Source organism: Tachyglossus aculeatus, chromosome 15, assembly GCF_015852505.1.
Source record: "Tachyglossus aculeatus isolate mTacAcu1 chromosome 15, mTacAcu1.pri, whole genome shotgun sequence".
Classification (NCBI taxonomy): Eukaryota; Metazoa; Chordata; class Mammalia; order Monotremata; family Tachyglossidae; genus Tachyglossus; species Tachyglossus aculeatus.
The window spans coordinates 23,750,483-23,765,649 of record NC_052080.1 but is presented as its reverse complement, the minus strand read 5'-3'; the positions used below and the strand labels follow the sequence as shown (position 1 = coordinate 23,765,649).

The 15,167-nt window shown below is 46.0% G+C and overlaps 1 protein-coding gene across 3 annotated transcripts in view; it reads left to right on the top strand.

Annotated features, from left to right (window-relative positions):
- The window catches only part of PITPNC1 (phosphatidylinositol transfer protein cytoplasmic 1), a 175,277-nt gene that overhangs the window by 106,439 nt on the left and 53,671 nt on the right, over nt 1-15,167 (top strand). For all 3 annotated transcript variants that reach the window (XM_038757509.1, XM_038757508.1, XM_038757510.1), the window contains exon 5: nt 4,617-4,688. In XM_038757509.1, the coding sequence (XP_038613437.1) occupies nt 4,617-4,688 (72 nt within the window). The remainder of the gene's footprint in view (nt 1-4,616; nt 4,689-15,167) is intronic.

Here is a 15,167-nt window from a genome sequence, read left to right as displayed (position 1 = left end):
CAGCCGTATCCTTCCTGGCAGAGGCAGAGCAGATGGACATGTATCAGGAAGAAATCTCAGGCACTGAAAGGTCATTTCTTCACTGGATGGAGTCCCCTCTGACTGCCAGCTAGCAGGCACCCCGATCCTTCCAATACAGGCCCTAAGGGAGAAGCAGAATAACCTTCCCAATCAACCTCCTTCCCAGATTCCTCTGCCTGCACCCTTCAGTGCTCCCCAAACTCTCCTGGCTTTTGGTTCTTAATCCCTCAGGAACCTCAGAACCATGAGAGAGTAAGTTTCATGTAGACAGGAAATGGGTCAAGTACTCCTGTTGAACTATCCCAAGTGCCTAGTAAATTGCATCACACTAATCCATGTTCAGTAGAACCATTATCGCTGCTAATTTCTGCTGGGAGTGAGAAAACCAAGGTTTTAACCTGCCCTGTGACCTTAGATGAGTTACCTGAACTCTCCGAGTCTTAGTATACTTCCCTGCAAAAGGTGGTAGTGTCCCTGCACTCTGGGGAAGAAAGGATCGAGAAATCCGGGATTTTACCGTGTTCCTGCTTCCTGGCAAGACCCAGAGCCCTGGGGCAGGGAGGTGATGGGTTATGAGTGAGGGTGATGGGTTATGAGTGAGATTTTATATGGTAGGGAAGCCTACGCCCCTTCAGAAAACAAGAAGGTTTAGCACTTGCCAGATCCTGTGGCAGGAGGCTGGTTCTTCAGGGTGATAGGGTGGTGGGACAAGGACTGCAGCTGAGCCTAAGGTCCACCCTGTCAGCTGCTCAGAAACCCAGCCCAATCCCAGGAGCCATCTCTAGAGGAATACTGAGTAAGCCTCTTAGGTTATCACTCCTACTGCTACAATTGTTTTTGCTGCCGCCAAAGAGCTGGTGCAGCGGAAAGTCGTCGCGTAATTCCCCAGCCTAGACCCCTCCCCGCAGCCCCTAAAACTTACCGATCTTTTTTTACCAAGACCCACCCCGGTGTCGGTGTCGAAGGGAGGAAATTACCCTTCTTTGCCTGTAGCTTATCATGAAGTTCCTCTCCTCCCCAAGAAGCAGGCAGCAGGCTGTGAGGTTCGTTTTATGTGGGGCAAAAAAATCAATCAATCGATCAGTCAGTGGTATTTGTTGATCCCTTGCTGTGTGCAGAGCACTTTACTAAGCACTTAGGAGAGTACGATATGAAACCACAAAGAAATGGGATTCCTGTTGAGAGGGACTACTAAACATGCGCTCCGATGACTACAGAACAGGTTGATTTCCCCAAGAGACTCAGCTCCTGGGAGAAGGAGGGAGCAGTAATTGCCTTTTTAGGATATGGATTATTATTGGCTACGAACGTTTCCCAAATGTATAGGGTGCATTTATTTTTCTGAAGTGCCGTACATTGATTGTAGAGCTGTTCTCGGGGCAGTGAGTCCAGATGGTCTCTTGAAAGGAGGCAGAGAAGGCTGGTGGAAAGGATAATAATAATAATAATAATGGCATTTATTAAGCGCTTACTATGTACAAAGCACTGTTCTAAGTGCTGGGGACGTTACAGGGTGATCAGGTTGTCCCACATGGGGCTCACAGTCTTAATCCCCATTTACAGATGAGGTAACTGAGGCACAGAGATGTGAAGTGACTTGCCCCAAGTCACACAGCTGACAAGTGGCGGAGCCGGGATTTGAACCCATGACCTCTGACTCCAAAGCCCGGGTTCTTTCCACTGAGCCATGCTGCTTCTCAAGGATGAAGGACTGGAAGTCCGGAGATGCAGGTTCTGCCCCATCTGCCATTGGCCTCCCTGCCTGACCTTGGGCAAATCACTTAACCCCTCTGGGTCTCAGTTTCCTCATCTGTAAAATGGGGTTAAAATCCACAGTCTCCGATACTCCTGACACTGTGAACCTAGGATGGGGCAAGGCCTTTGTCTGATCTGTTTTATCTTTTATCTACCAAAGCACTTAGTATGGTGCCTGGCCCTTCCTAAGCACTTTCTAAATACTATAATTATTACAATGTGTCTCCCCCAGTCCTGTCCTTTCCAAGGACCTCAGGAGCCCAGGCTGGATCTGGACCTCTCTTCCCCAGGGCTCCAGCGTGCTGTTCCATGGGTCCCAGAGGTGGCCCATGGCTCCTCTGACCAAGCCACCCTCCCTTCCCTCTCCCCAGCCCTTAATGTTTGGTTCCAGTGGAAGGAAGGGATGAAGGGTTGATGGAAGGAGGGAACAGTGCCTATTTTGGTGATTTGAAAATTGTAGATGGTTGGAGCCCATGTAGGCATTCTTATCGTATCAGTCAAGCACAGCCACCTAATTACAGCCCCGGTCAACATTTACCTTTCTAAAACCACCCCTCCCTCACCTACCCTAAGGATAACAAACAGGCTTGTAGAGGGAAGAAAGACTAAAGATGAGGATGATGAGGATGATGATGATGATTGCACTCAGACTCAAGGTAATAATCCTTAAAACAAACATCCAGGGAGGGAGAAACAAGCTCTCAAAAGGTGTCCTCCCTGCCCTGGGGAAAGTACAATGGATTGTTTCTTCTGGGAACCACAGGATAACTCCATTACCCTAAAAGCTTGTCACTTCTAACAGGGGCTCAGCAAAATGTCTGTCTTCAACTTTGTCTCCAAGTATCTAACCAGGCCACCCCAGGTGCTCTGAGGTGCTCTGCTAACTCCGGTGACCCCTAGACAATGACTTCCTTCTTTAGTTCCAGTGGCTGCCCTGGGCTTGTCAGAGCGGCCCCAAGTAATGGGGCATCACTTAGGGCCGGGGAGGGTTTCTGCTAGTGGCAGCCAAGACCTAGTTACCAAATGAATGACATCATTCTTCCTGGAGGCTAACGGTGGGATTGATTGTGTCCACGTTCTCATAGACACGGTTTGGATTGCCGACTTCACCCAGATAAAGAAAGATGAATGAAACGTGGACACCTGCTTCATCCGACAGGCTGAAGAGCCTGAGCGAGGGAGGGGAAGGACTCCACTTTTAGACTGTGAGCCCACTGTTGGGTAGGGACTGTCTCTATATGTTGCCAATTTGTACTTCCCAAGAGCTTAGTACAGTGCTGTGCACATAGTAAGCGCTCAATAAATACGATTGATGATGATGGAGCGATAGGTCTCCCAGCAGAAGGGAGTGGTGGGAAAGGGGCCACCTGTCAATACTTGTCTGCTGTGTGATCTTGGTCAAGTCACTTAACATCTCTGTGCCTCAATTACCTTATCTGTAAAATGGGATTGAGCCACACGTGGGACATGGGTTGTGTCCAACCTGGTTCGCTTGTATCTATCTCAGTGCTTAGTACAGTGTCTTGCACAGAGTAAGTGCTTAACAAAGACCATTAAAAACATCCATCGGTGATACTTATCGAGTACTTGCTGTGCAGAGCACTGTATTAAGATCTTGAGAGAGAACAGTACACTAGAGATCATAGCCAAGATCCCAAGTGCCTTCTAGGAGCTTACAATCTCAAGGGGGAGACAGACGTTAAAAAAATTGTTAGGGTAAATGACAGAATATAAGGATACACACATAAATGCTGTGAGACTGGGGGTGGGGTGAGTATCAAAGTGCAGTCCCTATGGGGTTAGGAGTTAGGAGACCTGGATTCTAATTCTAGCTCTATCACTGGCCTGCTGTGTGACCTTGGATGAGTCAGTTGGCTTCTCTGGGCCTCAGTTACCTCATCCGTAAAATGGAAATGATAGTAGCTGCCTCTCCCTGCCTCACAGCGGATAAAGCGAGATAATTGATGTGAAAGTGCTTCAGAAAAATAGGAGTGCTCCGCAAGTGCAAGGTAGTATTATTGTTATTATTTTCAATATTTATTAAGTGCTTGCAACATGCAAATCACCATCCTTAAGGATGAGATGATTACCTGAAATAATTATGGTATGTATCGAGTGCTTACTACGTGCTTTCTGGGGTTGCTACGAGATAAAGATCAGGTCCCAGGCCCACAAGGGGCTCACCATCTAACCCGGGGACAAGAGACACGTAAAACCAGGAAACTGTAATCAGAGCAACAACAGGTTAAAATTCAGCTATTCAAAACTGTCAGCAGTAAAAATATGTAAGAGGAATCACAGCTTGGAAGGGGCAGGATGCAGGCACCTCACGCCTCCAGACTGAAAGCAGTGTGGCCTAATGGATATATATAGGTCTGGGAGCCAGAAGGACCGGGGTTCTGATTCCTGCTCCTTTACTTGTCTGTTGTGTGACCATGAAAAAGTCACTTTACTTCTCTGGGCCTCAGTTCCCTCAACTCTAAAGTGGGGATTAAGACTGTGAGCCCCGTGCTCTCTCCATTAGGCCACACTGCTTCACGGTACCATCCATTGCAGAGCACTTGTACTAATTATTTGGTTGAAGCTAATTAAGTGAGAGCATGGATACTAGTCGCACACAAATGCTCCAGCTGTTGAAAACGGTGCTTTGTTAGTCAGTACTTCCAAGCCCAGAGAAATCACTCCAGGATCCCTCAGGACCGGACAGAGGCTGGGTTTCACCTCATTTCTGCTCCAGGAGGCAGAGCACCAAATTGTCAAACAGGTCTTGCTCACGATTGTGTACTGATCAGGTGGCATGGATGGTGACACCTGACTGATGGAAATATTCTCTTCCACAGTGCTCGTTTCTCCCGAAATTCTCCATACACATAGAGACCAAGTATGAGGACAACAAAGGAAGCAACGATAGCGTGAGTATTCCCCCTGGCCGGGTTGTGCGTTAGCTCGTCGAGGTCCCTGTTCATCGTGCTGCCGTCACCAGGTCACTGAGTCCCACGCGGCACTGGACGAGGACATGGCATCTCCCCAGAGGGAGCGGGATCTGCCCCCAGCCCCATTAGCGTGCTGTCTTTAGAGGGGTCTCCCCTCACCATTTAAGTTGTTCCTTTGTCTTAAGGTAAAGGCTTGGGGACCGGGTCTCTGTGGAGATCCCTCCTAAGTGGAGGGAGTCTGCCCCGAAGCGAGTGTGCTGCGGAGGGAGGGCCCCAGGGGTCCGTTCCCGGCTCTGCCATCCAACTGGGATTGAGGAGGCAGCGTCTCCTCCGTGATGATTAGCGGGACCTCTGACTCCGGAGGGAGAAAATCATCTGTTTTGTGTTGGTGCCACGATTCTGTGTCTGTCGCATCTGATTGTAAAGCGAAATCAGCCCCATCTATAAACTCTTTTGTGGGCTCTTGGAGCCTTAACTAATATCGGTTCAGTGGTCTAGTATCTCGGGCTGGAAAGCCCTGTATGAATACATGCAGGAGTTTTGTTATTACTGTCACCTCACTTCCTCTCTGCGTCTTCCCTTGACTGTGTATGTTGCGTCAGGCCTCTTCGGAGCTCCCTCCTCCCCCTAACTCTGGCCAGACTTCACCCCGAGGTGGAACTTCAAGAGAGCCGAAGCTCTTGAGGCTGCGCGTTGCTTTGCCCAGCAGCATGTGGTTCAGCCAGACCACTTTCCCCAGGTTGCCAGTTGGCTGCCGTCAAAACTAATGCGGGAATCAGGCCGTCGACTCTGTGCTGACTAAAGGGGCAGAAGAGCTGATAATTCCCGAACCTATAGGCATCTCCTTCCCGGGTCTCCCATCTACTCAATCATTTGGCATTTTCCTCCTGCCTTTGGGGCATCTCTACGTGGATGACGTCTTGGCATCTTAAACTGAAGAGAGACCAAAACGTAGTCCATATCTTCCCCCCACCAACCTCCTTTTCTTCCAGCCCCGTTTTCCTGGGGCTGCACCAGCCCTGCAAACCAGAAGCCTTTCACAGTGTTCTCATTTGGACTTTGAATTTGCAGAATGATCCCAGAAAGGGCCATGAGAAGTGAATTATCCACCCAGTAATAATGTAAAAGGAACTTTGGCTAATCTAGACTTCCCTTGCAATCGCGCTCTTCACCGGGCCCTTATCTGAACTCTTGATTCTTCCTCTGGTGGCCTCTGATTTAATGAAATAGATATTGATTGTAAAAAGCAATAATTGGACTCAAAGAAGCTAAAGATGATTATATTGATTAGTGCATAGAATTGTGGAAATGCTTTCACCCCCCTGCTATCAAGTAGCATGTGAGTAAATTAATTTTGTTCCTTCATTTTACATGGTCCATTATCTAGTAAAATTAAATGTGACTGTAATAGAATGACTAGATAGAAATGTCTCCGTGACTGTTTAAGTAAAACTAATACAATTATTTAGGGTGCAGAAACGAGTGAATGGTGAATTTATTAACTATTCTACCGAAGGGCGTGTCTTAAAGAGAGACTCTTTTATTTTCAGCCTGTGCCTATGAGAGTTATTTAAGACTTGATTGGGAGGCATTCTGGCAGGGTTGGGTGGTGTTCTCTGCCTAAGGCCATAAATCAAGGGTATTGAAGGTAAGGTGGCCACCAACAATCCTGCACTTGTGTTGTGTCAGATTCGTGACGTAACATAGCAGCATTCTTTGTGCCATTTTGGCCAGTCTGTGCTAAACCCTCAGCAACTAGAATGTGTCTCTAGGGTCCAGATCTGATGTGATCCCCTCCCAGGGCCCTCTAACCACCAGAGCGGCTTCTGAGCCATGGGACTTAGCGGCAGAGACTGGACACTTGAAATGAAAATACCAGACCTGGAGATGTCTAGGGCCCTATCTGGAATAGTCAGCGCTAGACTAGCTGAAAAGCCGCCGGCTGGACACCCTAATTGAAGAGTTGCAGCCATGGTATTTTGCGATGGTAGAGATGGAGTAGGGGAGTGTTCATTAGCAAGAGCCTTCTCGATATCTGAGCTGCTGCTGCTGCCTCGGCTGCTGGAATCCTGGATTTAGGTTGGCTTAAAGGAGGAGAAGAGCTGCTGGCTGCACTTGGTCTTCCAAAAAAGCCTGCATCCCCACTGAAAAACATAGTAAGGTCAGAGGGCCCTTCAAATATAACCAGAGTCTATAAAATTCCCGAAAGAACTTCAAATCATGAGTGAGCATTATAGCCAAAGTCAAGACATGGAGAGGCTGGTTTCCCCTCAGTATAATGAAATACTGACCATGGGCCATAAGGGTTATAGAGAGGGTTCACCCATACTAATTAAAATGCTCTATAAAAGCAGTACCTCCCAAAGTTTAAAAGGATCGCCCCCTTGTCCCTTTGCCTGCCTTCAAGGATCAGCAACCCAGCCATCAAATCCTGATGGCTCAGACCAGTGGAAGATAGGAAAAGCATGCATAATTGAAATCCTCAAATAACACCCACATCCATTCCCCTGCCTCCCACCCCCAACACCACCACAGTCCCATTTCAGTGAATAAGCCTCAGCCTCATTCACTGCTGAACTGGTTGTTTTTAGATAACCGAGTAAATGAGGCTCATTCCCTGGAGCCCTGGGCACTGTCGCCCAGACACTAGACACAGACATTACAAGACTTGCGTTACGATTGGATCCTATCAAGATTTGGAAGCACCAGTATGGCTTTGTGTAAGGTAAATCATGCCGGGCAAATGTCATCTTCTGTTACGGTAGAGTGACGGGCCTCGAACAAGGTGAGGAACAATAGAATAACCTATCGAGGCCACAGGAAGGCTGTTAATTGCATCAGCACTGGAGAAAGACACAGCATCATCAGACCAAGCAGTCTCTGTCCCATGTGGGGCTCCCAATCTAAAAGGTAGGGAGTAGAGGTGTTTTATCCCCATTTTACAGATGAGGAGACTGAAGAACAGAGAGGTTAAAGGATTTTCCTGAGGTCACACAGCAGGACGTTGGCAAAGCTGGGAATAGAACTTTGATGGCCAGTTTTATGCTCTTTCCACTAAGTCCCATTACTTCCCTAAGGTTAGTCATCAATGGCTTTGTGTCAAACTTTGATGGCCGGTTTTCTGCTCTTTCCACTAAGTCCCATTACTTCCCTAAGGTTAGTCATCAGTGGCTTTTTGTCAAGCTCAGGAAACTTACCAAGTGGCATTCCCCAGGGATTGATCTCAAGACTGCATCTCTTCAGTATCTTTTTGATGACTTGGGCAAAGCTGTCAAGAGCTGGCCGGTCAGATCCCATCAGATGATACTCATTTGGGCAGGGTTGCTAGCACTCTGGAAAACAGAAATAGCATCCAGAGTGGTGTCGCCAAATTGGGAAGCCAGCCCTGCCAAAACTGGATGAAATTTAGTTAGGACAAGTTTATTTAGGGACAAACACCGCAAGTATAGTGTAGCCAAAAACAGCAGCAAAAGACCTGGGCATTAGAGGTTACTGAAAGGTCACTAGGACTCGGTAGATCGTTATTGAAGCAGCACAGCCTAGTTGGAAAGAGCACAGGCCCGGGAGTCAGAGGACCTGAGTTCCAATCCCAGATCCTCCACTTGCCTTCTGTGTGACCTTGGGCAGGTCATTTCACTTCTCTGTTTCTTGGTTTCCTCATCTGTTCTCCCTCCTACTTAGAATGTTGGGCAGGGACTGTGTCCTGCCTGATTGTCTTTGTACCTACCCCAGCACTTAGTACAATGCTTGGTACGTAGTAAGCACTAAACAATTATTATTATTATTAGTGTTAGTATTATCATTATTGTTTTATCTTTATTTACCCTTTTGAAAACAGCCATATCACCTGTAACCGGTATCTTAAAAATTGGCAGCAAATGTCATTTTTTTCCTCAGGTTACCAAGCTTAGAGGCACAAATGGGATTTCAAAAAGAGCACCATGATACTGTAATGCAGCAATGAGTGCGCCACACAAAATACAGGAAAGAATTCTTCCATCCTATCAGGCCCTTAGTAGAGTTCTCTGTTTATTTGGGTCAGCAGCCTTTAAAGAGAATTAAAGAGAAACTGAAAAGCGTCCAGAGAAGAGCAGCAAAAATGATTGAAGAGGAGGAAAATGCAACCTGTGTGGGAGGGTGAAAGGAGTTGAGGGGGTGTAGCCTAGAGAAGAGAAGGATGAAGGTTGCCTTGATAATTGGCTTCAGAGACATCGATGAATCACTATTCATATTTATTGAACATTTACTGTGTGCAAAGCACTAAACTAAGCGCTCGGGAGAGTTCTTAGGGTGGTAGACGTGTTCTCTGCCCACAAGGAGCTTAGTCCTGGGCTTAAATGGGCCCTTTGCTAGCCTGGCACTGCCATCCCTTTGAGGGCAGGGGAAGCACAGTTAGCGGCAGTAGCAATATCTTCTGGACCAGAGAGGCCCAGATTCCTGTGGCTTGTGAGCATGAGTCAGTGTTGGCTCCCAATATACAGTCTCTGTGCTCCAGCACTAGCCTGGGAACTACAATTCCCAGAAGCATCTGAAGATTATATATCTCTTCTTCTCCTCTCTTCCTCACCCCTAGCCTCCAGGCTTACTGGCACTTTCAGTCCATAATAAAAATGTCCTTCTTGAACACCATAAAAAATTCTCATCTTTCCGAGAAAGACACCTGGATTATTGACTTCATACCTCTGGTTCAGACCTGCAGTAGTTTCTGTCACTGTCCCCAGCTCAATTTCCTGATTTTATTCTGGCTCAGTTTCTTGCAAAATTGGATTAGGTAAGGGCTTCTGAATTATTCCCCAGTACGCATTTTCTGGATGAAATTGAGGAAATGCCCTAATGTGATGACTTGATTCAGTTTGCCCTATTTTAGAATAAGGCCAGAAAGCAGTGCTCTTGGTGACCAATTATTTCCAGTGTTGTTCTCCAGCTGACAAGGGAATAACATGATCCAATCAGGAAGAACGGTATTTACAGTACAGAACGGTATTCTCTCCAGTTTTCTTCAGAGCTGGGAGCGGAGAGGACCATTCCAGTCTGTGGCCCTCAGACGGATAATGTGCTAAGACATTGATTAAGAGTTCCAAAATGTTACAGTGCAGATTTTAAGAGTACTGCATGATCTTGGACACCCCTGGAAACAGGAGGATCCACTGGTACGGATGTCTGAATTTGATTATTTTGTTTCTTAAACAGCCCATACTCACAGATTCTGGAAAATGAAAGCTTGTTTTATTTTTAGATGACATTTTTGCAGCTTTGGGCTTTCATGGGTTTGTTTTGAAGATCAGATTATTGTAACCAAAGGCCTGAAATACATTTGATTTCCCCCAGTTTGTAAGCAGGCAGTGGGAAAGAAGGTTGTGAGAAATTATCAGTTGTCTTCCTATTTCCACTTCAGAAGTGCTAGAATTGTAAATTGGAATTCTAAGAGGCACCAATGTAGGCATTAAATTCATGAAGTGTAAAGTTAGCCAAAGTGTTCAATTCTGGATCAAAAGGCACTCAGTTTGGAGCAAGGAGAGCACTCTGATTCGTTCTGGAAATTTTTTTTACCATTCATGATGCAGTGAATCATCTGACTTAATTTATGTGCTGAATGCGTAATGTGTAAAGAGCACTTGAACTAGGTATTTGGGAAATACTACAGAAACATGAGCTATATTCCCTGCTCTCAATTCCCCCTTCATTAGGCTGTTGGCTCCTTGTGGGCAGGGGTGGTGTATACTGACTCGGTTAAATTCTACTTTTGCAAGTGTTTAGTACATTGATCAGCCTACAGTAAGCTCTCAATAAGTACCATTTATTGATTGATTATGGATTTTTTTGTTTAATGAGGTGGGAGTGACTATCAGCTCGTCCTTTAGAATGCTATAGCTAGATAGGCCCCGGGAACTCAAGGGTGGGAGGGAGGAGGGAAAATAAAGGAAATTGCTCAGACCTCTTCTCTCCTCCAGTTCCCTGTGTTCAGACCAATCCCTTCACATTTCTGTTTCCCCAGCCTTTAGTGTTTTATCTACCCTCATTCAGGGAATCTGTATTACTGTGAGAAAACAATGAACTTAGCTGAGCTGTTTCATTTTTTAAAACAACTTTCATGTTTACCTAGACGGACCTTTGTGTTTGTTAATCATCTTTTACAGATAGCAGGGGTTTCTATGGTGGCCAACAGTCTGGGGCTCTGCAGAGAAGACTGCAGCTGGTGGCCCTGCTGGGCTGATGATTTGTGTCTTCTGGATGTAGTAGGAGCAGTAGGAGCAGCAGTAGTGGTATTTATTTGGCAGTGTGGCCTTGTGGAAAGAGGACAGGGCTGGAAGTCAGAGGATGTGAATTCTAAACCTGGCTCCACCACACCTCTGCTGTGTGACCTTGGGCAAGTCACATAACTTCTCGGTCCCTCAGTTACCTCATCTGTAAAAAGGGATTAAGACTGTGAGCCCCACGTGGGCAGGGACTCTGTCCAACCTCATTATTTTGTATCTACCCCAGAATTTAGAACAGTGTTTGGCACATAGTAACCACTTATCAAATACCACAGTTATTACTAATATTATTATTATTTGGCACCCACTAGGCACAATGCACTGTACTAAGCACTTGGGAAAGTATAACAGAAACATGAGACACATTCCCTGCCCTTGCGTAGATTACAGTTTAGCAGGAGAAATATATATATAAATATTTACAAATAAAGTGATCAGAATAAATAGCCGAGCATACAACTGATAGACAGATGCTGAGGATGACCATAATTAAATCCTTAAGTGCTAGAGGGAATGGTTGTGTTGAAACGATTCAGAGTGTTAGATGCTGAGAAGTTAGTTGGGGAAGTTCTCAGTGTGGAAAGAAACCAGGCTTTTCCTTCACCACCTTGCTAGTCTATCTCCTTTCTCCATGGGGCTCGTCTACCCAGGAAAAGGTCTGGAATGATCCAGCAGCCACTCAGCGTGCATCCATCCGGGTCTGGGGGCTTTCAAAGAACAACTCGGAGACAGAGGAGCCAATTCATCTCCCACTGCTTGGAGCTTCCTGAAGCAGCATGTGTTCCACTCCACTCAGCAAGTACTTAAAAGAAGAAACAAAGCTTTTCCTTGGCGAGTTAGGTAACCTCTCAGCCAAATAAGTAATCCTGAAATTCTCCCCAGGCCTCATAGGTTGAATGTCACCCTCCCTGGCACTGCCTGCTTACTTCAGGGCGAGGCCGTTTCTGGGAGGGGAGAGGAGCTCAACTCGGCAATGCTATCAGGCAGACCCTAGTGTGAGGAGGCATCTTTACCCTGAAACTGGCCAAAAGGCAAACGTGTGCCATTTTGGAGCTGATTGGGGATGGGAAGTTTCATATCACCCCCACCCTGTTTTGCTGTCATCCAAATGTAAGGGCTGCTAGTCCTTAAATTCCTCCTGGAAGAGGTGGCCCTTTCCACACAGTCTTCCATCCTCCCTGCCCCTGCTATTGGGTATCACACCTTTTTTTTATAAACAGGAAAGCTGAAGCCCGGACAAGATAGCATTATGGCCAAAGACCAATCAGATCTCTGACATTAGTAGTAATTGTATTTATTATGCGCTGACTCTGTGCAGAGCACTGTACTAAATGCTTGGAAAGGGTATACAAGGGAAAATTAGACATGGACCCTGATGCTGGAGGGGCTCACCATCTATAAGAGCCTCATACCAGAGCCCCCGAGTCCTTGAGCATCCCGGCTGTGGCTGAACAGTGAGGGGTCGCGATGTAACCTCTGAGGGAATCTGGGATTCTTCAAAACTGACTCCCTTGAGTCTGCCACGGTTTGATCGCATCTCATGAGCTGTGTGTGGAGCCCTGCACTAAGCATTTGTGAGCATGCTCTGGAAGTAAAAGATGGGAACCTTGGTCTGGTCACTCCTCTGGGTCGTTGATACTTGAGCTTCAGGCCCGTTTACATTGATGGGGAATAATGAACTCTTAGGAGAATGAATTAGCTCCATTCTGCCTTAAAGATCCATTTGAGACTGGAGAGAATCAGTGCACCTTCCAAAAGGAGTAGTTTATTCCTCTTACCTTCTGGTGACTCATTTCCTTATAAACTGCATTTCCTGTTACAGCCCTGCGTCCACATCCTGCCCCACAAGAGCCTTCCAAATCAGGCTCCGGCCCGAAGTTTATTCTTTAAGAATGGGGAAGTGGGAATGATAAGCCGATGGAAAAAGTTCTGATTTTCAGTGGAAGTGGTTTCAGAGCAGGGTCTTTTCTTTCGATGTGCCGAGATCACCGGCTCTAGCCACTCTGAGCTTGTAACCAGACATCCGCTTTCCAGTGTGCAGCGTAGAAGCAACTGCCCACTAAATTCCCCACTTGATCTCTGAGGCCAGCAATACTGCTGTGTCAACAATATTAAGCCTCTAAATCACATTGAAATCACATTTCTTCACTAATATTTATTGAAGGCCTGTTTATACAGACATCAGATGTCGCAGCCATTTGGCGCATAAGTTGATTAAATATGAGTTACGCTGTCCCGTCGTAAGGTTTCAATAATAGGATATTTCATCACGTGCCTAAGGCCTTTAATGAGAGAAGTGTAAATATTCAGTAGGGCCTAGCAGAAGGAGTAGCGTTCTGGGATAAGGAGATCTGAGATCTAGGCTTAGTTCTGTCACTGACCTCCTGTGTGTCCTTAAGCAAATCATTTAACCTTTCTGTGCCTCGATGGCTTCATCTGTCAAATGTCTGTCTCTCACAGGGCTAGTGTGAGGATAAAATGAGAAAATGGTACAAAAGTGCTTTGGAAAATGCTATAGAATCCTCAAGGTATTATTTATAAACAGGCTCTCGTGATATCAGTATTTATTGAATGCCAGTTTTGTAAAGAGCACTATTCTAGGTCTTTGGGAAATCTCCTTTATTTTCTTTCCCAAGATATAGTAGTGTTGTGTGTGCATGCCCTCACATACACTCTCTCTCTCTCTCTCTCTCTCTCTCTCTCTCTCTGAGTACTTAATAAATACTGCCACCAATACTACGGCTAGAAGATTTGAGGAGTTTATAATCTGTTGGGTAGTAACTCTAGTCTCTAAAGCCATTCTAGTGAAATTATTATTAAATAGATGTTGCAAGTCTGGAACATGACATCTATCTTGGCATAAACATACAGAAAAACAAATCCAATCTATTGCGTCACAGGTATAATATGCACTTGGTTGTGAACTCTTTAAGACTTGAAATTCAGCTCATTCCCAGAGCACTTATGTACAGATATTTTATTTTAATGTCTGTCTCCTTCCCTAGACTGTAAGCTCTTTGTGGTCAGCGAGCATGTCTACCAACTCTGTTGTATTCTCCCAAACGCTTAGTACAGTGACCTCCACACAGTAAGTGCTCAGTAAATACTATTGACCGATCGATTGGTTCAAAAGATGAAGAGTCTGTCCCAAGGGTGATGCAGAAGGTACCTGGAAATGAAAATATCTTGCCAACTTAGTTTAGATGTCTGGATGAGTCCCTCAACAGCATTTATTATATGGTCCCGTTGTGCAGGCATTGAACCCGGTAGGCATTCGAGAACACATAACAGAAGTACAAAATTTAATTCCTGCCCTCAAGGAACTTATAGTGTAATGGGAGGGAGGGAGACAAGGGAATATAAATAGACAGTAAATAAAAGAATAAGAGCATGTGGCCTAGTGGAAAGAACACGAGCGCTTATTCCAGCTCTGCCAGTTGCCTGCTGTGTGACCTTGGACAAATCACGTAACTTCTGTGTGCCTCAGTTTCCTCATCTGTGAAATTGGGAATCACCCCCTGTTCTCCCTCTTCCTAGACCGTGAGCCCCATGTGGAACAAGGACTGTGTCCAACCTGATTAACTTGTATCTACCTCAGTGCTTAGAATAGTGCTTGACACAGAGTAAGTGCTTAATAAGTACAATAATAATAATGATGATGATAATAAGAACAAAAGTAAGTGATTGAAATAAGTAAACAGGAGAGATGGAATTTGTGCGGCCCCCTCCTCCCCCAGGTGTTGGCCATTTGGGAGAAATACCTGGTCCTTAAGGCCATTAATCCTTGTGTGTGTGGTTTCATCCAACGGCGCTCATAATGGAAACTCTGAGGCAACCTGCTCTCAGCCCCCGCGTTATTGAACTGGCCAGGAGCCAATTGTGGTGGCTTGGTGCCAACATGAGAAGATTAGCATCACAAGTAAAGGAGTTTAGGCTCCAAGCCAGACTCTTTCTCTTTTTTGTGAGAAGAAAGAAGGAGAGGGGGGCAAAGGGGGCTTGTTACTGAGCAAGCTTTATTGAAAAGGTTTCCCATGGGCTCCCTCGGTCCTCACAACACAGTTTCTCTTTACGAAGCGCCCTTATGAGCAGAAAGATTTTCCTTTTCAGAAACTGTGGGGTTTTTGGACATTTGCTTGGTCACAGACTTATATCTTCCCTGACCCGAACCTCGGATGCCTCTCGTTTGGACAGAGTGGGGTTC